Source organism: Lactuca serriola, chromosome 4 (assembly GCF_051521515.1).
Source record: "Lactuca serriola cultivar US96UC23 chromosome 4, Lser_US96UC23_V15, whole genome shotgun sequence".
Lineage (NCBI taxonomy): Eukaryota > Viridiplantae > Streptophyta > Magnoliopsida > Asterales > Asteraceae > Lactuca > Lactuca serriola.
Window position 1 is genome coordinate 206,509,094 of NC_136411.1, and position 24,170 is coordinate 206,533,263.

Genomic DNA, 24,170 nt, shown 5'->3' on the forward strand with positions numbered 1-24,170 from the left:
TGATCAAAAAATGTATGATACATAATATCGTGATGATTCAAAATAGTATAATTCAAAATTTTATGATCCAAAAATAATATGATTCAAAAAAAAGTATGAATGGAAAATATTTTGATCCTTAATATTCTTCTTATTTAAAATTTTATAATCGTTAAATATTACAAACTCAAACCGATATTTAGTTTAAAAAATCAAAAAATTCAAAAACAAAAACAAAAACAAAAAAACATACTATCTTCAAGTATGTAGTAAATATATTTAAAAAAAAACAAAAAAAATTAATTTAAAAAAAAAACAAAAAAAAATATAAAAACATTAAAACCTAGCATATATATATATATTTAAGAAAAAAATTAAGAAAAGTAAAAAATATAATAAAAAAACGAAAATAAACCAAAATAAATTAAAAAGAAAAGAAAAACTCATTTAAATGGCGTTCCATGACATTTGTCGCACATTATTATTACCTCGAGTCCTTATTACTTTCCATGCATGTGCGATGTATGCGAACGCGTCATGACCAAATAAATGAGTTTCGCGTTTGCACCCCTGATAAAATAATTGGTAGAGAATAGTGTTAGTGGTTCCTACGAATGGAACCAATTGAAGGATGAAAACATGGATTCCTTGCCATGACAAATGACAAGCTAATGAGCAATACCATTGTCCTCGTTCACAATTCGAACATGATGATATGAATATTTTTTTAATTTATATCGATAATTAGAACCATATATAAATGTACTCCTTTTTATGCATGAAAATTGATGCGTCCTGTGCATTTAGAATGCAAGTAGATGTTGGGAAAGATCCAGGTGAATTTCGCTAGAGTGCTGTTAAACCCATCCTTAAGTATTTAAGAGAAAGTAATGAATTATTAGCTTTAGAAGGTTACATGGATTCTAGATTCATGACTGGTAAAGATAATTACAAGTCTTAGTTAGGGTTCATATTTTTCTCTAAAAACAATTTTCTGCTGAGAAAAATTCAAACAAAGACAGTATCATTGATTAAACTACACAATTTGAATACATACCAACATACATTGTAACTCAGGAAGGCATTTGGATAAACAACTTGTATGCTTATTCAAAAAAAAATTCTAGTACCCCAATCTAATTGATGGATGTACCGATAACATTGATGTTATTTCTCTAGATAAGGTCAATTAATAACACCAAAGGTCAAAACACGTACAAAGAATTATTATTTCATCCTACAAATTAACTAAGTCTCAACTACAAATAGTTCAAGAGAATCATGCAAGGATATATAAATTAACTTCCTATAAAAGTAGAATTATTACTATCGATATGTATATAACTATATTAGTTTGAAAATATCAATTGTTAATATATATATATATATATATATATATATATATATATATATATATATATATATATATATATATATATATATATATATATATATATATATAGAATTGCTTACTTTATTCTGAACCGGATGATTGTCCATGTGTTGCACATTTTAAAATTACATAGTTACAATTTTGAAAATATAAGTTTTTCAAAATGATTATGTTACGGATAGTAAATATAAAATAATAATTCTTATATTAAGTTGACCGGAAATAAATATTTTAAGCAGTATTCACACTTTTAACTATTATTATGATTAATCAATTTAACAATTATTTATTTGATAATCTTTTAGTTACGATCATAATTGTTTTTTTAGACATCAACGAATTTTTTAAGCTAATACAATGTAATTTATAATTTTATGTTGGTTTACATTATTATTATTATTATTATTATTATTATTATTATTATTATTAATTAATTAATTAATTTAAAAATTACTTATTACTACTAAAGAGTTACATAAGACTTTTAAAAATCATTTATGCATTGTATTTTCTTTATAATATATTGGAATTTTATGTTATGTCATATTATCATATTTTCTTTCAGTCATGTATACATATTTCAGTAAAATATGCATTGATAATATAATTATCTGATTTTAATTATATCAATCACATACCCGAAAACGAAACATAATCAAATAATCATATAATATATTATATATACTATTAATCCTTAAAAACTTGATGAACAGTAACTTTTTTTTGCTCTTTCATATTTGGACACGCAAGTTTTGGTTTTCGTTATTTTGACACTGAAAATTCTATTTATCGTTCTATCGCACACACTGCCATGCATTTTCCCATCCTTATCTTCTTTTCCTCGGCCGATTGCTGCCTCCACTGACTCCATTAGCTCTAATATTTTTGTCCTCAACTCCGTTTTCCCTATTAATTTTCATTCTCACCTCCATCAACACACCGTCGCTGACCTTGCTTCCCTCAGCCTTCCTCCGATAGCCTTCCAATCGAACGATGAGGTCGACCTCTACTACTCCTTCTCATTATTTCAGTTTCTTCCAATTTCGTTTTATGTCGGCTTTTAATTATTTGGTTTCAACAAACAGATAGCAGTCGATCTGAACCGTAGAAATTGGTTTGTTCACCATATGGTTGACTATGGTCTAATCGGCGAGGTACCGATGCCCTTTATTTCATCGTTGGTTTTCTACACCCGATTGATAGGGACCCTCTATAGTTTCGTAGACGTTGGAGTCGCTGAAGGACGGACACATTTTATTGATGGCGGCGGCCTGAGGTCATTTTCTGCTCCACCACCTTATTCCTCCATCGACTTTTCTTAAACAGAGAAGTTAATATGTTTTCCTCTCCTCATCTTTTGCTTCTTACCTCCTCACCGCCCTTTTTGACCAATGGTATTTGTTGTCGTTTTTTAATTTCTTTGAATCTTCTTTCGTTACTCCTCCTTCCTCTTCACCTGCTGCGTTCTTATGGATTCCAATTTCCCCCAGCTTCCAACATTTTTTTATCAAACTGAATTTGGTATTCAACTTGTCCGTTTTCTATCTCAAACAATCGAATCCAAATAGAAATAGAAAAGAAGAAGCAAGTATCCCTTCATGTTATCCCAATAAGTAGATTTTCGTAGCTTTATGCTCTGACCGACCTCTAAAGCTTGAGATGCAAGCTTTCATCAATGAGGTAATTTTTTTACTTTGATTTTATTGATGATCTACTTGCTTATATATAGGTTTCGATTTCAGTATATTGATTGAGTACAAAATTCTATGGTTGATTAGGAGTGTAACCCACTTGATATGGAGATTTGAGGGAGAGTTTCACTATGCATCCCAACTGGTTGATGAAATGCTTGAACCAGGGTATCCTCATTTTTGATGGATACATGTGATTATTTATATCCCCGAATGATTCCTATGGTAACTAACATGTGTTCTTGAAGATGTTTCATTTGATGGGTGATTTTATTTCTTCAAGTAACAGTTACTATGCTACCCCTTTAATCCGTATACATAATTTCTTTTAGAGATCAAGATTTCTAATCTTTTGTGAATTATGAACTTATATGACTGTTAAAATGATTTTTTTAAGATAGAATTAGTAATTAATATTAAGTAACAAATATAATTAATAAGAAGTTATTTTACAAGTATTTGTCAAACTATTTCTCAAAATATGTTAGTATTTCTCGAGGACCGATTCCAACATCGAAGACCCGACAAAAACCGGTAATTCATTACATATGTGGATTATTAGCATAAAATCTACTTCTATCTTGTGATTGGGCAGAATAAGATTTGCAATTGCATTAAACCCTTCTGATTTCACCAAGATTTCTTGATTTTTATAAAAAAAAATGAAGGCATCAGTGGAGTACAATTCATAGGTTTTGAAGCAATATATTGAAGAATTGTATTGGAGCTCTGGTAAACGTGTGATGTTGCTTGGTCACAGCAAGGGTGGTGTGGATGCTGCTGCTGCATTATCGATTTATTGGTGTGACCTTAAAGATAAAGTTGCAGGATTAGCGTTGGTGCAGAATCCTTATGGCGGAACCCCAATTGCATCTGATATCATGCGTGAAAGTGAAATTGCTAATAAAGAAACTAGAAAAATCATGGAACTCATAGTCTGCAGGATCATTAAGGTAAATCTTACTTTTTTCCTTTTTACTTCATATGAGTAAATGACCATTTTATCCTCCGTTTTTTCATAGGGGGACATAAAGTCATATGCTAGGTGTTGTATTTATTTTCTCTTTTTCCTAATTTTCTCATTCGTTAGTTTTTTTTACTTTTTTTTATTTATAGATTTTTGGATCTACTATATAGTTTTCTTGATGGTGCTATCGACGGTGCAAAATATGAAGATGTATGTAGGACAGTTCTTGGCACGTGGTCGTTACCCGTATTCACATTAGACAAACTGATACACAAGCTTACAAAATTTGTAACATACCTTTTTTTTACAAAATAAATTTGTATTTTCAAATCTACCCTTGGAGCTATAAATTGACAATGCCTTTGACAACTGCTGGCTATTGCAACAAATGAGGTTAATAAGAAGCTTCTTTATCTTTATGCCAATGAAAATTTGAGAAAAGACAAGAAATTATATATTTACCCTTTTATCATCATTATAAACGGATTGATACTAATACTATGAAAAATTACCGATATCCAAATATGTTAAAACAATTCAAGTAAAATATTTACTATGTGAAATGTCTCAACTTTAATGGGACATACAGGGGTATTTTTGACATTTAGGCATGGTGTTTGTGACAGGTGTACTATGTTATGGGTATACTAATCATAAGAAATTATAATGTGTTTTGTTTGTATGATTTCTTTTAGGAAAGTCGAACACTTTTGTTCTTGCACCAGGTGCTTGAGGAGATTTGTAATTTTACTTGCATATATGATCAAGTATTGTGATAGTGTCCATAGTGGTGGATCAAGGTAATTTCTTAATATTTTTATTAATTTTACATATTTAAAAAATATTTTTTCATGAATTTTAATGTTCCTCAAAAGGCAACTCATATTTATGTTTGTTTATCTCTACAGTTAGGACCATTAAATGCAAGAATGGATCAAAAAAAGCAGAAGCAAAAGCGAAAAAAAAACCCAAAAACAACATTTCCCTCATCCTCTTCAGATTCCCTTTTGTTTTTAACCCCAGATGTTGTAGTTGGGATTTTCTCTGGAAATGCTTCGGGTATCTCTGGCTCTTGAGTAACTCAAAAGATATGTAGATTGCAGTAAGTATTCCCTAAAATCCGATTCAAATTTGAGAAATTCTACATGAAGTCCGCTTTGTTTGCCATTGTTCTTTATTATTCACCCAAAAAATAAAGTCTTTCCTTTTCGTAATAGGTTGAATTTTGTTATTATTACTCTCAGTTTTAAGGTTTTGCTGAATTTCAGTTTGGTTTTGGTGTAATGATACAGATATACTATTCATTTTAAAGCTAGAAAATTACCACTGTTGCTATGTTTCAGAATTGAATAAATAATTTTTTGCTTATTTCTTATAACTAGCTTACTGTCTTCTGTTTTTGATATATTAACGGGATGTAAAACACTAAACTATTGCTATGGTTGCAGACTTATTGCGACCTGCTTATCAAGACTACAAGTTACGACATATTGAAAAATATATTCTTTTACTAATTTTTTAAAAACTTTTTCCTACTCCTTCAATCAGGGTGTTGCGGTTAAAGTTTATTTTGGTAATCAATATAGTGAGAACGCTTTGCACGACTACAATAAAGAGGTATAACCAGTTTTACTTTATTTATTTTTTTTCAATCAAACAATAAAATATATCATTTGGTTATGAACTATAATGACTTGAGCTTTTAACTTCAGATTGATATAATGAAGAGACTACGTCATCCAAATGTGTTACTTTTTATGGGATCTATATGTCCACAAGATAAACTTGCCATCGTCACAGAATAATTATCCAGGTAATTATTTAAAAGATCTTTACAAAACTATCTTGCTCTTCAGCCTATATGTGAAAAGAAATCTATTCAACGGTTTGTTACTTTCATAGACAAAGATAGTTCCAAGGATTTTCATATCACAAAGGTTGTCTTTCTAAATTTAGAACTTTTAAACTCTTAAACTGATTTCTAATTTGTTAAATCTCAACTTGATATATTTATTTGTTTTTGGTTTGGATTTGGAAGCCAAGATCTTATATTATGAACTGCTGAATTATAGCTACCAACCATGAACGTTGATTTAATGGTTAAAAAGAAGGTAATAGGAATGTCATTTAAATTACAAATTAAGAAATTTTAGTTATCGTAATTGGGTTGATTTTGTAAAATGTACCAAATTATAGCAATTCTTCATGAAGATGGTAAATTACAGAAATACCCTCATTGAATTTGCTTTCATTTTTTCTTTATGTTAAAACCGGCATGAGTGGAAATAAGTTCACGTATTTTACCCAAGACATCTGTGTTGGATAAACCCCTATAGCCCATTTCCTTTTGTCCACTTTCATGTCACTATATCCACTACTTGATTCCTTGTGAGTATTCAGAGATGACATGTCCGACCTTTTATTCACATGCACCTTTTTACCCTTATGCACTAAAGATTTAGGAGTCGTTTGTTTTTTTTTAGACACGAACCCTTTTTGTAAAATACTTTCTGTTGGAGACGATGGTCTGGTGACTTGAAGTGTTTTCCACAAACCAGCGCTTCCCTCTCCTTCTACCAGCTCCATGTAACTCCTGCTTCGATCATCTCGTGTTTCTCATTAATTCTGTGTTTAAAACCACAATTTCAGGTTATTTGTTTATCCTATTTCATTCTTTCTATGTTCTGTGGCTGGTGCTTCGATGCCCTAAATCCTTCTTCTCTCTTATCTCCAGGAAATCAAATCATGACTTTACTTGCCGCAAGAACAAAGGGGAAGCAGAAAACACCAGACTCCACCACACCGGTTGATTTCGAATACCTTTTTCGTTTCACTTACTGTAATCGATTGGGAGTTTCTTTGATCGAGTTGACGAGTTCGACAAGGAAATCAACAACGCATACCGACACTGATGATAATGATTCAGCGCCAACGGACGCACATGATTCCCATCTAGTTGAAAATTATGAGTACACATACTAAACACATTAATGGGTAATTATATTTGATTTTTATTTTAATATTACACCTCATCAATTCAACTATGTGTTATTTAATATTAAATCATTACACACATTTACTTATTGTATTTAATTGATACGTATGATACGTAATTAAATCGGATTAAAATTTTCAAAATATTGTTATTTAATTAGATGAATAACATGAACATTTAATATCAGTCCTTATATTATAATAAAAAGTTTTTTTTTATATCAAGTAGTTACTAAGAATAATTTCAAAATGTGGTTACTTAATTAAATGAATAGTATGTATTTTAATTTTAGTCACCACCATCCAGTAGCTCGATTGATAATGATGTTTTGCCAACAGAATATTAAATAATACGTCTTAAAGATGAGCAACATTGTCTTGTTGATACGATTGCATTAGAAATGATTTGTGATTATCAATGTGCAAAACAAGGAATGATAATACTGAAAAATCTCATCATCGCCTTCTACGGTTGACGAACATAGAAATCGAACATTGTATAATATACAAATTCTCCTCATTACGATTTCTAAATATATACGACATTTTGTGAACACAACGTACATCAAAGAAGAGGAACGTAGGACAAGTGCAAAATAGAAGAACGATTGCAAATGACTGGTATTGGGTTTAGCCTAATTAAGACCTACATGAAATTGTTCAAAAATCATATAGAATACTAGTTTGCACCGAATGCAAGTTCCCTATTATCTTGGAAATGTACTTTAATTTTAAATATTTTAATGTCATTTCGAACTTAATTATGTAAAAGAATTGGGTAGGGTTATCTAAAATGGCAATGTTTTTTATTAACATTAGTTAGAAGATCGTTACAAAATCTATTACATACTTATATTGGTTGCTACGGATTATGAAATTGTAAGGGATACATATTTTGTTCGTGATCAATAAAATCTCCTCTAATTCTAACAACATCTGTAAGATGGTCCCGTTCTGCGTGAAGATTATCAATCTTTGCATTTGCATATCGAATCCACTTCTTAGCTTCATAGACTTTTTTCATAGTTTCAGCTACCCATTTTTCTTTTTTCCTTTACTTGTTCTGCTAGATCATCTTCGTGATGATTGAGTGTGCGAATTCTTCTAGAGTCCCTTTCGTTTGCTACTTCAACAACTGTCATAGCTTAAAAAATGTCATCAGGCATTTTATCTAGGAGTGAGAAATTTGGGCCTTCCGGAAACGGGTTAATATCCAAAGAAACATAGTTGTCTTCTTCTTCACGATGCAAAACACCAAACCTAGATGAACTCATTCTCAAGATATTACTTTGCTAATCTACTATGTTTATAATGTATGGATATCCATATTAATAATGTGAGGTTGTAAGAAAATATAGTGTGTCCAAACTGTGTCCGGAACGGAGTGTCCATAGTAGTTTATCTGAAATATGTCTTTAGAATTTATCCATATGATTGTGTATCTAGAATGTGTGTCCGTGAGTCTGAAATGTCATGAATCTATGACATAATTGTTGGATTTTATTTCACATAACGATTGATTTGACGCCTAGAATGTAATTACGGAATGTTAGTCCAAAATGGCAGTTATTCTATAATAGAACTCTGTAAATAATATATTGAAATTTAAGAACTTTTACAACTCCAAAATGGTAGTTAATCAAACCCAACCATAGATAACACAAATAGGATGATATTTCTGTCATCGGTCTTCCACATCTCATGTACGAATAATGTTGGGCCCGACTAAATAATATCTTTCACTATGAGTTATATGTTGGAGATTATGATACATTGCTTATGTTGTTACTAGAGTGGTACTTTCTAATACAAGTGAGAGTCTGTTGCAATATGTGTGTACCGGATGAATCGTTACAATGAACTAGGTTGTAGTGGATAAACCAAGTCACATCTCTAAGTTCAAAAATATACTCAAACGATATCGTCACATTCATAGATATCTGAACTTATAACCAGGCCAAGTGTTACCGTTACAACACATTCCTCACGATGAGTTCGAACAATAGTAACATATTCATGCAAACTCCTATTTTTGTTACATAGTAATAGTCTAGCAATTACACAATAAATAGATGTCATTTAGACATATGTAAATGCTACCTAAATCAAACCAAAATCTCAAAAATCAAGATTTTCTATCAATGGATCATTATGTATGAAAACACAACTAAAGATTTAAAACATCTTTGATGTACGATATTAGTATTGAGTATAAGGAAATGATTGTACTATCATTAAGTACTTGATAATTATGTTTCTCGATCAAGGTTAGGAACAAAGCATAGTAATAACATATATCATTATATCTAAACATGGCCATCCATTTTTTTCATTTTTAATCATCAAGGGGCCAAGATACACCACTCCAAAAGTAGGCTCCAGTTCTATCTTGACTACTTCATCACGATACCCACTTTACACTATACTCGACAATACATTTTCTTCTCATAGGTTATGGATAGAAATTGTCTATATACAACCATGATATTCCCCCTGATAAGGTTCATAAGTATCTAAAACCTAAGGATTTAATAATATGACTGATTGAGAATCACTTATGACAATGATCCATTAAGTGATCTTAGTGACTGGTCTATCTAATATATGTTCATAAATAATTGCAAGTGAATCTAATGCAACGTTTCCCTATATACGAAACATTAATCAAACATTCAATATAATCATAGTTCTTTATGATTCCCATGAATATATTCAACAATGATGTTTTAGAATGAAAACATGCTATTCATGGATGGCTTATATATACAAGCCAAATTTAGTTAGTAATGGAATAAATATGTAACTACTAATATCCTATAATCTTTATAACTCTTATAAAAGAGGACATCCAAATGAATATGGCTCAAGATAAATCATCTATCTTCCCTTATATTCATTTGAAACTCCCACCTTTTCAAATTATGTTAATTAACTACTTGATTAATTCAAATATTTTACCGATATATGAATATTTATGAAGAAGGATATTGTAATCATATCATGAATTTATCTCAGGTATGTAATGCACTTTACCAATTTTAATCGCTATGTATTCCTAGATCTTTTGGGACTCTTTGAAACTATTCAGTGGCATGTTAATCTTGATTTGCAGAAGCTTTATTTGTACCTAGGATACAGAGGTCTAACAAATAAGATGGTGAACCAACCATAAAAAATGTGACCACTTGATTATGTCATGGTCCTCAAAATCATGGGCCGGTTAGCCACACACGGTTTGCCAACAAACCACAACCTTAAGTTTCATATCATCTTCTTATTACGTCTCAAATTTATGTATCGTTTAGCCACACACACTCCATAAGTATACGATAAGGAATAATGTGTGTTATTCATGGATTAGGAACTATTCACATTTTCCTAAAATAACTAAGAACGATGATTTTGTTTTTAGTACTTTTATATGTTATACTTTTAATGAGACATCTTCCTATCAAACCCTTTCGGCTAACAACAAACCACCACCCAAAAAAGCACTCAGTGAAAATGACACTGCTCCAAAGGTCATTTTATAGGTTGTTTCATTATCCCTCTCTTGTAGCATGACTTCATGAATGATGCATACTCTTGATTTGACTAACAATCATTAATTAAACATATGAGGACACATGTATTATTCTTTTACATATATTATTCGTATTGCATATATAAATTCTTTGATTTTATTATATATTCTTTTATAAACTTTTATTATTATATGTAAGGTAATTTTTAAATAATTTAAAATTATATGATTTAAAAAAATTATATTTAATTAAATTTTAATTAAATCATTTTAAATAATTATCTATAATTTCCAATCACTTCGCTATATTTATCCTCTTACTTATTTATCCATTTTTGACAGATTAAAATAACATTTAAAACTAATCATAAACCCTAACATTCGAAATTATAGCAAAAATCCTGAAATCAACCAAATCTTCCAAAAGCGTGTCGCGTCTAGATCTGCGCATGGCATATCCTGTGATTACCATGTTTCTTTCGATTTTATCAGTTTTATCAAGTAGTGTCTATAATTAAAACCTAATAGCGTTGATACCACTAATGTGTTTTCTATACATCTATACACAAAATTTAGGCAATAGAAGCATTCGATATAAACCCTAAGTGTACATGTAACCCAGATATAGGTTTAATTGTTATGACAACATACTTTCAAATATATAAATTTAAAGCAACAGGATGGATAGTACGACTAAACTTTTGATAAAATCAAAATTTTCACTTAACCACTTAAAGATTTCCAGTTACTTTTTTGCTGTTGGAAGATCTAGCACCCAAAGTAGGAATTCCTATAATGACTCACACCTAAAAGACTAAAACCCTAGAAAGTTTAGGAGAGTGGAGAAATTCTAGAAAATTTGAAATTATCACATATGCCAAAAGGATAATCGACTTATTGAAGGCCTAGATAGAGGGGTCTTTATATACTTGAGGTAAATTGTAGATAAACCTAATTTGAATAAATTAAATAATCACATTTAATCTTGATTCAAACCTTTACCTTATCTCGTACTAGAGACAATTCCATAACCTTTATGGAAGCTCTCAAAATTGTCCACTCCCTATGGAGTTCCAGAATGTTCCCATTACTCAACTATTTAACAATTAACATTCAATCCATGTACCTTTAAATAAATCCAAATTAATTCATATTAATGTTAACAAGTTTCTAATTAATTTATTAACATGTAATAAATTAATAAACTACTTATATCACTCTCTTAAATTCTTCTAAGTATATTAGCTCTTAAGGGAAACCCAAAAAGAACTTTGTTATTATTCTTGAAGTTACACCAATTAGTTACGACATTGACCTCCTATTTCAAACATATATTTGGAATCCAAGAAACATTCTAAATCATTATAAACCATAAACCTTATTTGGAACATAAAATAAGAAAATTTATTTGTCCGAGTGAAACTTAATGAAATTGACGAAAATAAGTTGGGTTGCCTTCCGGTTAGTGGCTTTTTTAAGGTTGTTAGCTCGATATGGTCCATTTTGTTCTTTATTACTCACAATTGGGACATTCGAACAATTCCAACTCCTAATTTATAACATTAATTCCTTCATAAAAAGTGTTAAATGGTGCATGTTTACTTTAAAAATATTAACTACATTTTCACTTTTTTTAATTTCATTACACCATGATCAAATATCCCATCTAACAATGTCACATTTTAGTTGAAAATAATTTAAGAATGGAGTGATATATAAATACCCTCCTTCCTTTTTCATAAATCTTATGTGAGATATTTTTACATGAAATGCCTTTGTCTTCACTTACTATGTAATCTCATTCTTATAAGCATCCTAGTTTATTTCTACGAGATCTTGGAGTAGCAATTTCCTCTTCTTACCCACTTTTTTCGTCTATGTTGAATTGTTTTACCATCTAATATGTTCTATACTCAAGTTCTATGGAGAGTCAACATTGCTTCCCAATTACATGGCAGAATAAAGACTTACCACTAGGTGTCTTGAAAATAGTTTGGTACGCCAACAATACATCTTCTGGTATATTACCCCAATCTTTTTAGTTCAAATTTACCACCATTTCTAAAATAGCTTAGATATGTATATTTTAGTCCTTGACTTTGTAATTAGTTTTCAGATGGTAAGCTATGTTGAATCGATGTGTCACAGTATACTTCTTAAGAATTGCTTCCAAATTTTCTTGTAAAATTAGGTTCCTCAATCTTTAATGATCTCTTTTGGTAATTTAAACCTGGAAAATATGTTTTCCCTAACAAAATCTATAAAACATCATAATCATAAGTTTAGTAGCTTTAGCTTTCACTTATTTAGGCACATAGTCCATGGCCAATATGGTATACGTAAACTTGAAGGATAGTATGAAAGGTATTATAAAGTATATACACATACGAAATATGTTGCAAGCTGGTAGGGATAAGTTAAAGTTGATGGTTTTGTCACTTGATCTTTGTCTTTTGACATCTCTCATAACTTTAACAATACATGTAAATGTCATGGAAGTTGGAGAGAAAAAAATCACTTTACACTTTCCACATTGTCCTTTAGGGACCAAAATGTCTACTACATGCATAAGAATTCCATAAAATGAGGATAGAAAATACCTCATTTGTATCCACATAAAACCTAATTACTTCATCTGCTCAATACCTCCTCAAAGGGATTTCATTCAAAGATTACATTTTTGCTTTAGTGTTTTATATTATCCTTTTGTGCCCGAGTGAGGTCGAAGGCGAAGGCGTTAGTGACCAAGTAGTTGACTATATTTGCATACCCATGGGTGTTCATTTTATTAGCAAAGATGTTCTCATCCTAAAAAAGAGTCAGTCAAAGGAATCAACTCCTTTTTTTAATAATGCGACTCAAGTGGTCCTCTAAAAGCTTTTCCTATCGCTTTTAACTCTAATGTCCAAGTTGAAAACATACAGAAAAATCACCTACCAAATAAGTTTTGGCTTGGTATTTTTGTTGGGTCATGAGGTATTTCAAATATGCATGATAAGCAAAATGAATTACATTATTAACCAATAAAAACTTTCCAAACTTTTCAAAATTAAAAGAATAGTTAGAAGCGATCAATCTGTGAGGCATGATAAGAAAAAAGAATTACTTTATAGTTGAGTAATTCTTTTAGTTGTGATCTGGAGTCCGTGAGGCATTATAAACAACAAGAGGCGATCAATTCTAACTTTGAGCGAACACCACTCCTACAAATTGATTTCTAGCATCACACATGATATCTAATTGTAGGTTTCAATCCGTTGTATGGTTTATATATGTGGTGACAAATATATATTTATCAGTGTCAAAAGAATGCTTGCATTCTTCAAAAATAATGAACTCGATATATTTTGTCAAGTCCCAAACATCGGGCAATTTAACATAGATAAATCTCTGCTAAATCTTGACTAAAATCCTACATGTCCAAGAAAAAGAATACCTCGATGAAACAAGTAGGGCAAGGAAAACATTATATTACATCATTTTTTGCTTTATCAACCTCTAACACATAGAAGAGACTACATGAACTAGTATGAGACCTTGATAAAGCCTAAAATGACACAATTTATAATTTAAAACAAAATTGGTCTTTATTTAATATTTGCAAATTTTTGATAAATTTCCTAAGCACTCCTTAAATGAATTGTTGTACACTATGACGTCATCCATTAAAACCTCAATGATTTTCTCGACATCATTAAAAAGATAATCAACATATACATGTGGAATATAACAGAGATACTGTAAATTCTAAAAAGAATCTTCTAATACAAAAATGTTCCAAAGGGTATGTAAACATGGTATTTTCTTGGTCTCCCTGTGTTACATGTACTTTCGTGAAAAACTTCATATGCATTTACCACTTACCTTTACAACATTTGGTCGATAATGGTTAGTAGGAAATGTCTTTCTCGTGGAGGCATTATGTTTTCTAGTATGGATACAAACACTCTACCTTTTTTTCATACGTATGGGAACTAATTTATATTGTTCATTTTTACTTATGATAATACTTATGTTTTAGGAACGAATTATATGGGTCTCAACCATTTTCTTTCAGAGATAAGGTATATCATCTCCACACTCATTAACTTCAAATTTTCTTTATTCATAACATCAATCATTGGAGGATTCAAATGCATTTATGTTTCCCTTGAGGGCTTGTACTCTTTCTTCCCAGAAGGTCTTTTGCATGAAAGTGATATATTTAATCTCTTGATATCAGATATGGTCCACCCAATAACTTCTTTGCAGTGATTTAAGGCGGTGATTACTTCATTTCTTGCTTTCTTGGAAACTTATTTGAGATGATAAGCGGTAATATTTTCTTAACCCCAAGATAAACATCTTTTAGGCAACCAAGGAGAGTCTTTAAATTGAACATTAGTGCATGCATAGCATTGATAATTTTTTTTGGTTTAGTATTCATCGTTTTCATTTTTCAAGTTTCATATATTTCTGTCCTTTGTTTTCCATGAATACCATAAATTCATTCCAAGAATATTTTATAGAAAATTACGATTAAATAACTCAAAACATTTATCATGTTCAACTACATCTAGGAATTTTCAATAAGAAACATCACTTGGATAATGATAGCTTCATAGATATTGAAGTTGGCTACTTCAGCAGCAAATTCCACATATACGGTGGCAACATCTATTCTTTTTTTTTTTCTTTCAGGCTTTCAAAAATGATCTCCCTATATGAATTTAACTAGAATTTGGTTCATCATCATCCTCCTTATCTAACACCTAAAAATCAATCAGAAATACAACTCATTAAATTTAAAATAAACGTCCTACAATACGCCTTTTGGCCGCACGATGAAATGGGTAACCAATTGAATGATTATCATTTTCCTATTTAGTAGTCCTACTCTAACTGTTTTCAAATTTCAGTAATGTAAGACATTAATAGAGGCTTTAAAGTCTAACATCGCAAGAGGCACCGTAAGATTCCACAACCTGCAAGTATTAGTAAAAACAAAAGGATCCTTATATCTTAGGAGTAGTTGTTTTTTGAAATATACTTGAAATATTATCATGTACATGTACCATTTCGCTACATTTTAATTTCTTCTTCGATGTGCAACATTCTTTTACGAACTTCACATATTGATGAATTTCTTATTGAGGAAATTCTTAATAGTGTCATATAATTGAATCTTTTCTAGAATGTATCCATGATGTCTTGTTCTTCTATTTCCTTATTTGTATTTTGTAGTCATAAAGGAAATGGTCCAGATATCTTTGCTTCAATTTTCAACCAATTTTTAATTATTGGATATTTCTTTTTCTACATCCTCTTTTTTATTAACAACTATGTCCTCTTCACTATCCTGTTTTTGCATGCTCGATTCATTGAGAACCTTTTTGGTTCTCAAGGTAATGACACTATAAGATGTATGTTTGGGTTCTTCTTTGTTTGTGTGGGTAGTTTATTTTGAGACTCTATCATTCTTATGGATCTTCCAAGGGCTATTTATTGCTCTAACTTCTTAATGATTATTTTCGTCTCTTGTTAGAATCATTAGTTGCTAATGTTATGAATTTATACGATGCTCATAAATGACATGATCAAGCTACCCGCTTCTTGTGCGGATGGTTGTTATTAATAGATGCATAAGTACATCTAAAGTAAAGTAAAAATGTTTGGTAAAATAATCTTATCATACCTTGCTTGACTTTAAAATACTTATTTGAAAAATATGAAGTACACCCATTTTTTTCATTTTTAAACATTATAAATATATGTTGGTGTAACTTATATCCATTTGAAATTTATTAGTTATATCAAAGGGGCCTATAAAAAAATTGTATAATGGTACAATCTGGGTGTCATAATCTACATAACTTCATAACTTAGGTGTTGTTTGTTTTTTCTAAAACACCTCTATTAACCACTTATTGCTGCAATTCGCAGCACACGCGCATCACTTGGTCGTTCGTAGCTATTTGTTTTTCAAAAGACTTCTGACTTAAAAACTATTGCGCGTGTGTTGCGTGGTGCAACACTTGATCCTCTACTTCAAACCTATTCACACCTTAGTAGTCTGCAGTGGTTAAAAAACAAACAAACTTTTTATTACATGTTCCAGCCGTTTTGTCCCCCTCTTCTACTACAGAGGATTGCAAAGGTGGTATGCAGACTTCATACATTTTCACTTCAAAAAAACAAATGGCGTCTAAAAGTTAGCTTCTATCCAAGGGTTCTAATGTTTGAACCTCTCCTTACTATTATTCAATTGAACTAGTAAGTATGCAAACATAATGGAAAATATTATTGATGTCACTACACTACTAGAAAAAAGGCCTTTTACGACGCTCATTGCGCGTCGTAAAACCCTCAGACGACGCGCAAATGCGTGTCAAGGAAGGCCCTGTCATAAAGAGAGACGACGCGCTTTTGCGCGTCGTCTATAGACGACGCGCATTTACGACGCGCGGTTACGACACGCAATGCGTATCAAGGAAGGCCCTGTCATAAAGGAAGACGACACGCATTCGCGTGTCGTAACTTTACGATGCGCGTGTTAATGACACGCAATGCGTATCAAGAAAGCCCCTGTCAAGAAAGGCCATGTCATAAATGAAGATGACATACATTTTTGCGTATCGTAAATTTAAATGTTTAAAAAAAAAAATTTATATATTTATTAATTTTTAAATTAAATTTTCATTTAATTTCTTATAACAGAAATAAAATACCATATACAAAAAATACAATCCATTGCATAATATAAAATAAATTGCACAAATTATAATGTCATACAAAAAATCATTCAAATGTTAAACAAAAATAATACATTGGTAACATGTGTTATACATTCCTATAAAACTAACAAATAATCATACAACTCTGTTTCTTACTGGAAAGGAAAGCCAAACATGATTACAAGTCTCCCTTAATCTTGAACTTCGCCACCACCGACGTAAGAAAAAAACTGCGTATAAATATCAAAAAACAAGATATGAGCCAATCATTCTATGACTCAAGGAAAAATATCATTAAAGAATTGTGAAAAAAATATGAAACAAATGAATGAAAGTGCATTGCTATTTCTTTAATACTTACTGCATAGAGTAAGACTTGGACATCATCTATAGTTTTGAAGGACATTGATGTCTCCCTATGCTGCACATATTAAAAATAAAAAAGAACAAAATTAAGTAACATATGGATTCATATATCTATCAATTGTATTGTAAATTGTAAATTAAATAAATAAGCATGCTTATTTATTTTTGCTTGTGTCTCGTTTCCTCCAAAACTTCTAGATACGTTGTGAGCATGCTATAAAAATTGATTAACATGCAGGTTGTGAGCATTAAAGAAGCTTTTGAGAAAACTATGAGACAATACAATTGTGAGTTTGCTTTTGTCCTCAACCGTGCTTCCAATCTTCATCTTGTTGAGGTTTGTTTCAGGGAGGGCAAAATATATATTTTTATATTTACATAAAGGAAAAAAGTTTGGATTAGAAAATGACATGTTTACCCTTGTAATGAAAAGTTGTGTTTCAATTTTGGTCCTTATTTTTGAGGTTCTTGTAAAGGTTTTGGTCCTTGAGTATAGCTGATTTTTTCCACTTTGGACCCAAAAATAGTCATTTTCGTTGGAGAAGAGGCCAAATATGCAAAAAGGAAACTGTAGGGACGAAAAGAAAAAAGAAATCTATATTTAGGGACTAACAATTGTAGTTGGTTCAACTGAAGACTTTGATCCTTCAAAAGGCAAGACTTTAGTTGACCTTCTAGTCCTTGTTGTTTCACTTTGTTGTGATTTTGGTCCCTCTTACTCGCACCGTTAGTAAAATGACAATTTTACCCCTAGCCCCTTTCTTATAAACCAAAAAAAAAAAGCAAACCATAACTTACTTGTGTAAAAATTCAAGACCCCCTACAGCTCTTGATTCAGTTCCCATCAATTCAATTAATCCTTCCCATTCCTGCATATATATATATATATATATATATATATATATATATATATATACGTAAGGTATTAATAAAAATCATACATACATACATACATACATACCTACATACATACATACATACATACATAAGTGAAGAGATCTTTCACTTAAAAGCATATAACCACTTCAGAAGTTGTAGGTCTAGTTGATGGTGGTTGAGTGCACATCAATGCTATCTTGATGATCTCCACAACATGTTCTACTGCATATTCACTAGGATCTAGTTTCTCATCCATTAAATTCAGATGCGCTCCACTCTCATGTAGATCACGTGCCTATCATACACATAACAACAGAAAGGCTAGTAAGAACTTCTCACCTAAGCTTAAGGTCTCACTGAATACAAAATAAATCATTGAGTGTTTGAGATACCTTCATCATTAAAACCATAAATGAAAAGAACGGGTTGAATGAACCACCCCTTAATTATGAGATACTTACATGATCAAGGAGATTTTGAGTGACTAATTGGTAGTCAACATCCTTGTATCTCTTTCCACTAATGATTTCTAGGACCACCACACCAAAGCACCTACAAAAGTCACGATTTCATCTCTAGGCAGGAATGGGAATGGGAATACAGAAGGAGGAGCTGAGAGGTGGAGGGGAAACACAGACCAAGTGGGGCCCAGCTGGGTTGCAACTAATATTACCCTCACCAATGTCCGGTAACTCCAGTTGTGGGGGCCGCATGTACCCAGCAACCAATGGCACGCATAGGATTGAAATCTCTATTCGTGAACCTGTATACATTAAGTTTATTTTTAGACAACAAGGTTTCGAAATCAAGATATAAAATTTATTAATTTATTAAATGTTGAGATATTGAAAGAGGATTTGGATTATAAAAGGTTAGTAGTACCTTGCTTTGTGGAGAGAGGTGCATGGCCTCGCTTCCTCCCAGCAATCATCCAGTTTTCAGAATTTGCGTTTATTTCATATACTACCTCATCCTGTTCGCAAATCAAATATATGATTTAACATTTAAGTCATTTTTACTTTTTTATTGCCAAAAAAAAAAGTAAAAATTTTAGAAACTTACGTATTGTTCGTCCTCGAGATACTTCAACCTTTCAACTCGCCACTTCATAGTAAAAAGTTGGCCGACTCTAAGGCCTTCTGGAGGAAGGGGAAGAAAACCAACTGCCAAACAAGGTTCCAACACTGGTCTTTGTAAAACAAGAGCACTCTTAAAAGTCAACATCTGTGAAGACTCATCCTCAAACATAGGAGTATGCGATCCATGATTTCTATCCCCAGATATTTTATATTTTATATTTAATATCGTATCACTATCAGGATTCATATCTTTCGCTTCATCTGTAAAAAAAAAAAAGAGAGATTGATTATTTTTTCTAAAGATGAGTGATAAAATGAGAAATAAAATAATGCTTGCCATTTGTGGGTAGGGATATAGTGAACAAGATTCCGGCTCTTGATGTAGAAGGAACTACAAGTGGAAAGAAGGCGGATGTTGGTCTTCCATTACTTTGACTTTCACCAGCAAGGGTAAAACCGTCTTTTAGGTCCAGCCAAGAATCGTGTATGGTTAAGTTAGCCTTCACTTGTGAGTGGAGTATCACCTGGGAATGTGAGTAAATAATTATTATTATTTTTTTTTTGCATTTAACCCTAACAAGACTTGAGATCAATATACCTGCAAAAGCAAGGTGCCATCACTGCATTTATCTGCTACACGTGTGCTGACATGGAATGGGTTGGTGAAGTGAACAGCTATAGTCCTACAAATAATGGCAAAAATGTTCAGGTGCTACATAACCACTATTCCTGCAAAGATTTAACATTGGTTATTGAAAATTTACTTTAATCAAATTGAATTAGTAGTTAAGTTATATGTACTTTTAAACATACAAAGTCCCTGAGAATTTTGTGCTAAGATGAGTCGTATCTTCTGGTAGCAGTCTTATAAGCCCAACATTTGCTATTTTTTGCTGCAATTCTCTATCAAGTAGAATGTTGCTAGTTCTTATATCTGTATGGATGATTGGAACATGGTACTTTTCATGTTGATATGAAAGACCCCCTGCTTCCTGTAAGAAAATCTTTCTGGTACCCATATATAAAAGAGCTTGATCGTCAATGTGGAAAGGGACAGCTAGCTGTTGAATTACCACTCTTATGGTCTGAATCTGAGCTCAATTATCTACAGGAAGTCCAATAAAGGTATATATATGTTCCTATCCTAAGTTTTGAATTTAAGAATAGACACCCCTGTGTTGTTGAATATAACAAACACATGACACATACATCCCTCCTATCAGGCTGAAGTTGTTGAAAGAGCAGAAGGCATCAGAAAAGAGTATAATGAGCTTGACACTGTCTGGTTCATGGCTGGATCCCTATTTCAGGATGTTTAGCTTTTTCCTTGGTTCATTTTAGTTATTACTAATGCCTCACCCTGTAATCACATCCAAATTCATAATCAAAAATAAATAACTAGAATAAAGAAAGTAAAAGAAAATTTTAATATTATTTTAAAATCAGCTTCACCATGGCATTAAAATGCACGCTGGGATCTTCTTCCAAACATAATTATTTGGCTTAAATAATGCATACCGACTTTGCTAGAATATATATGGCCAGGTACTTGAACAAATCCAGCCTGAATAAATCCAGCCTAAGAAAGAACCTAGCCTATCAGAATCAGGTACTTGAAAAAATCCAGCCTGAATAAAAGCAAAAAAAAAAATAGAACTAGTTGAAATAAAAAGTTGAGTGGGAAAAGAACAAGACAAAAAGTTCTTCATCATGATAGAAATACAAAATACTAATAATGTTAAAAAGGAAAAATGATCATAAGATGTGAAGGAAGATCAGGAAAACAGTCATCGAGATGATGCTTGGACCATGCTATTTGGCACCCAACAAACCTACATAGTCAAAAACACATTAAGGAAGAATTCAAGGCATGATACTATTGAAACTTAAATGACAAAGATCAATCCATGCAAGAGCATTCTTAGAATGTAGAGCACAAACCTTCAATGAAATCAAGCCTCAGGAGCTAAAGAAGAAAGATGAACAAAAAACCAAGTTGAGGTTGTGTGGCTCTGAACTTATGTGCTCCTTCAACAACCATTTGTCAAACCACATCCTGTAATAAAAAAAATACAACATGTTTAATTTGAGTAACAATAAACATGGTCTACTAACAAAACCTGTAAATAAAAAATCAAACCTAGTATAGATTGCAGATCAGTGCAAAAGAAGAGTTAAGGTGTCAAGTTGATACAGGAGAAGAAGACGTCGACTTAGTCAAACCATTTATAGTGTTTCCTATTCATGCCCTAACCTAATTCACCCTAAATTTCAAAGAAATTGATCAAATTCTAGCATAACTATTAACCCAATCGGGCACATGAACTGGTGGATAAAGGAGAAACCGAAGATTGAGAATTCTAAATCACAAACTAAGATCAAAATCATATGGAAAAAATCTGAAATCATAAACTCATATGGGAAGAAATATGTGAAAAAGAATTCTGAAGAAAGAGAAACCGAATATAAACATTACCAGAATCAAAAGAGAAACCAGAGGAAGCGACAAATTCTCTCAATCCCTCCTCCGATTTCTTAAACTCGTGCATCATTGTATCGCCACTGGAGATAGAGACATAGAGCCTCAGGCTGCCATTGCTGCTTCCCAGCATGCAGTTTCACCTCGATTTGGAAACAGAGCACGAAACCAAATATGGCGGAGATCATCTTTTGGGCCGAGAGTTGTTTCTTCTGCTACTGAAGCGAGAACTGATCTCACGGAACTCGAAACACAGGTGAAGAAATTGGTCAGCGACTTGAGCAGCGCTTCCATTGATACAGTCAGGAACGCCACCGGTGAACTCAGATTACTTGCAAGACAAATGAAATTGAAAGGTGAACTCAGATTACTTGCGGGATCAAAGATTTGGTGATATTGCGATTTTGTTGTGGGAGAAAAGAGGATTTGTGATGATATTAGGGTTTTTTTTGGGTATTAGAGTAAGAGAGATAGAGAAAGAGAGAGAGTGAGTGAGAGAGAGAGAGAGAGAGAAGAAAGATGGAAATAAGATAGAGGATAACAATGGCGGCATTTCAAACTTTTGGGATTTTCTTTCCCCCCAGCTGCAAAAAAATAGAACGCGCCTTTCATTTAAAAAATATAAAGCGACATTTCTAGACGACGCCCATTTTTAATTAAGTGCCCTCCGTGTTTTTAATTTTTTTTCTTGGACATTAATTTTAGGGCATGCACAAAAGCGTGACCTCTATCCTTCAAAAGTTTGAAGAGATGACATTATTTTTAGAGCGCGCGCTTTTGCGTATCGTAAATCACCGCGTGTCATTGTTTGCGCGTCATTAAAGGCTGTTTTTCTAGTAGTGCTAACAACTATTATAATTTCTTGGAGTTCGTTGCAACGTTGAAGGAGAACCCATAATTGGAAATCAAAAAATATTAGTTAGCTGCTTGCAAAGCCATATCTAACAATTGTTTCAAAAGAATCTTCCACTTGAAAGATCATAAAAAGAAAATTCTCGATTTGAAAATTAATGGATAACTTGTTTCAAAAAAAAAATAACATGAAAGTGAACATTTCCTAAAGTCATTCTTATTATTAAAGTTGACCAACATATCTGGATCCAATTTTGAAAAGCAAGCAAGCCTATTTAAACCAAAACCACCCAAACATGCTACAAATACAAAATATCAAACTACTAAAAAATGAAACTCACTCATGAAGAGAACATTTCAGAATATAAACAAAAGCCTTCAATGCATGTTTCTGGTTCATAGTCAAAACCAACATATCCAGTGAGATAAATCATCAGAGATAAAATTCCTAAATCCATCAATAAATGTCTTGTGATTTTAGACAATGCAAAAGATTTGAATGAAAAACTATAGGCTTATATGATATTCATGAGGTTTAGTGATTGGAATGAAAGAACTTCGGTCCACTTAGCATTTTTTTTCTATTAGCGAATTGAGAAGAAAGGGACATGAAAAATTTAAAGAAGTCTTGATAGATGTTTGAGGTTCTAGAAAAGTATTTCCCAAAACCAATATACATATTTTGCGAAGTTACATATAATTCTTAGACTGTATGAAATTAAGTTACTATTTTTTGCATTTAACCAATATGTACGAATCTGTGTATATACATTTGTGTATATCTCTGTGTTTATATATATAAACAACATAAATTTTTTCCACATGAAAACAACAAATTTTTTATTATCACCATATAAGCAAAGGTCTGATTATTCATGAGATAATCAATTTAAACCCTAAGATGATCATTTACATTATATCATTTGATTGTGTTTCATCTCCAGCAGATTCTACACATCCTCTAATTTAAAGTTGTTAAGTATGGAGAGGGAATATGTTAGTTGTTTTTGTCCTTTTCTAATTCCTTCCTTATTTATTAAGAGCTTTATGTTGATTCTGCTGTTTAAAAACATTGAACCCCTAATTGTTTTTTATGGTAAGATAATATAGTTCAATACATATCTATAGAAGGCAAACGGGCAACAAGATGCGCCGCTAGCCTTTTCTGGATGGCAAGCAGTTTATTGAAGTAGATGGATCCTTGTGAATGAAATATGGTCAGTAGGAAATTAAAAGATTGGTTAATCAATTTGTC

At 31.7% G+C, this 24,170-nt stretch overlaps 1 protein-coding gene and 1 long non-coding RNA gene across 5 annotated transcripts; one reads left to right on the forward strand and one right to left on the reverse strand.

The window, feature by feature from the left end:
• The first annotated feature begins 4,945 nt into the window (after positions 1 to 4,945).
• LOC145103208 (uncharacterized) lies at positions 4,946 to 7,071 on the forward strand. 4 transcript variants are annotated; one of them, XR_013706392.1, is made up of 5 exons: positions 4,946 to 5,132; positions 5,579 to 5,647; positions 5,743 to 6,141; positions 6,514 to 6,679; positions 6,765 to 7,071. It is a non-coding gene; the product is annotated as an uncharacterized LOC145103208 (long non-coding RNA). The 4 variants fall into 4 exon arrangements; XR_013706393.1 differs by having other exon boundaries at positions 5,743 to 5,843; positions 6,069 to 6,679; XR_013706394.1 differs by having other exon boundaries at positions 5,743 to 5,843.
• An 11,963-nt stretch (positions 7,072 to 19,034) lies between these two features.
• LOC145099136 (trafficking protein particle complex II-specific subunit 130 homolog) lies at positions 19,035 to 20,395 on the reverse strand. The gene is made up of 7 exons (XM_079036722.1): positions 20,386 to 20,395; positions 20,301 to 20,313; positions 20,183 to 20,267; positions 19,922 to 20,108; positions 19,568 to 19,845; positions 19,388 to 19,478; positions 19,035 to 19,268 (listed from the first exon to the last, which is right to left on the reverse strand). Exons 1-7 carry the CDS (start codon positions 20,393 to 20,395, stop codon positions 19,081 to 19,083), a joined length of 852 nt encoding a protein of 283 aa, XP_078892848.1. The 3' UTR covers positions 19,035 to 19,080.
• Positions 20,396 to 24,170: the final 3,775 nt, after the last annotated feature.

Bases quoted from the DNA above. Each gene is read 5' to 3' on its own strand.
- LOC145099136 (XM_079036722.1), bottom strand. The intron at 19,846-19,921 runs GCAAGCATTATT...TTTTTTTTACAG, and splicing joins TATATCCCTACCCACAAATG to ATGAAGCGAAAGATATGAAT. The intron at 19,479-19,567 runs GTAAGTTTCTAA...ATTTGCGAACAG, and splicing joins ATCTCGAGGACGAACAATAC to GATGAGGTAGTATATGAAAT.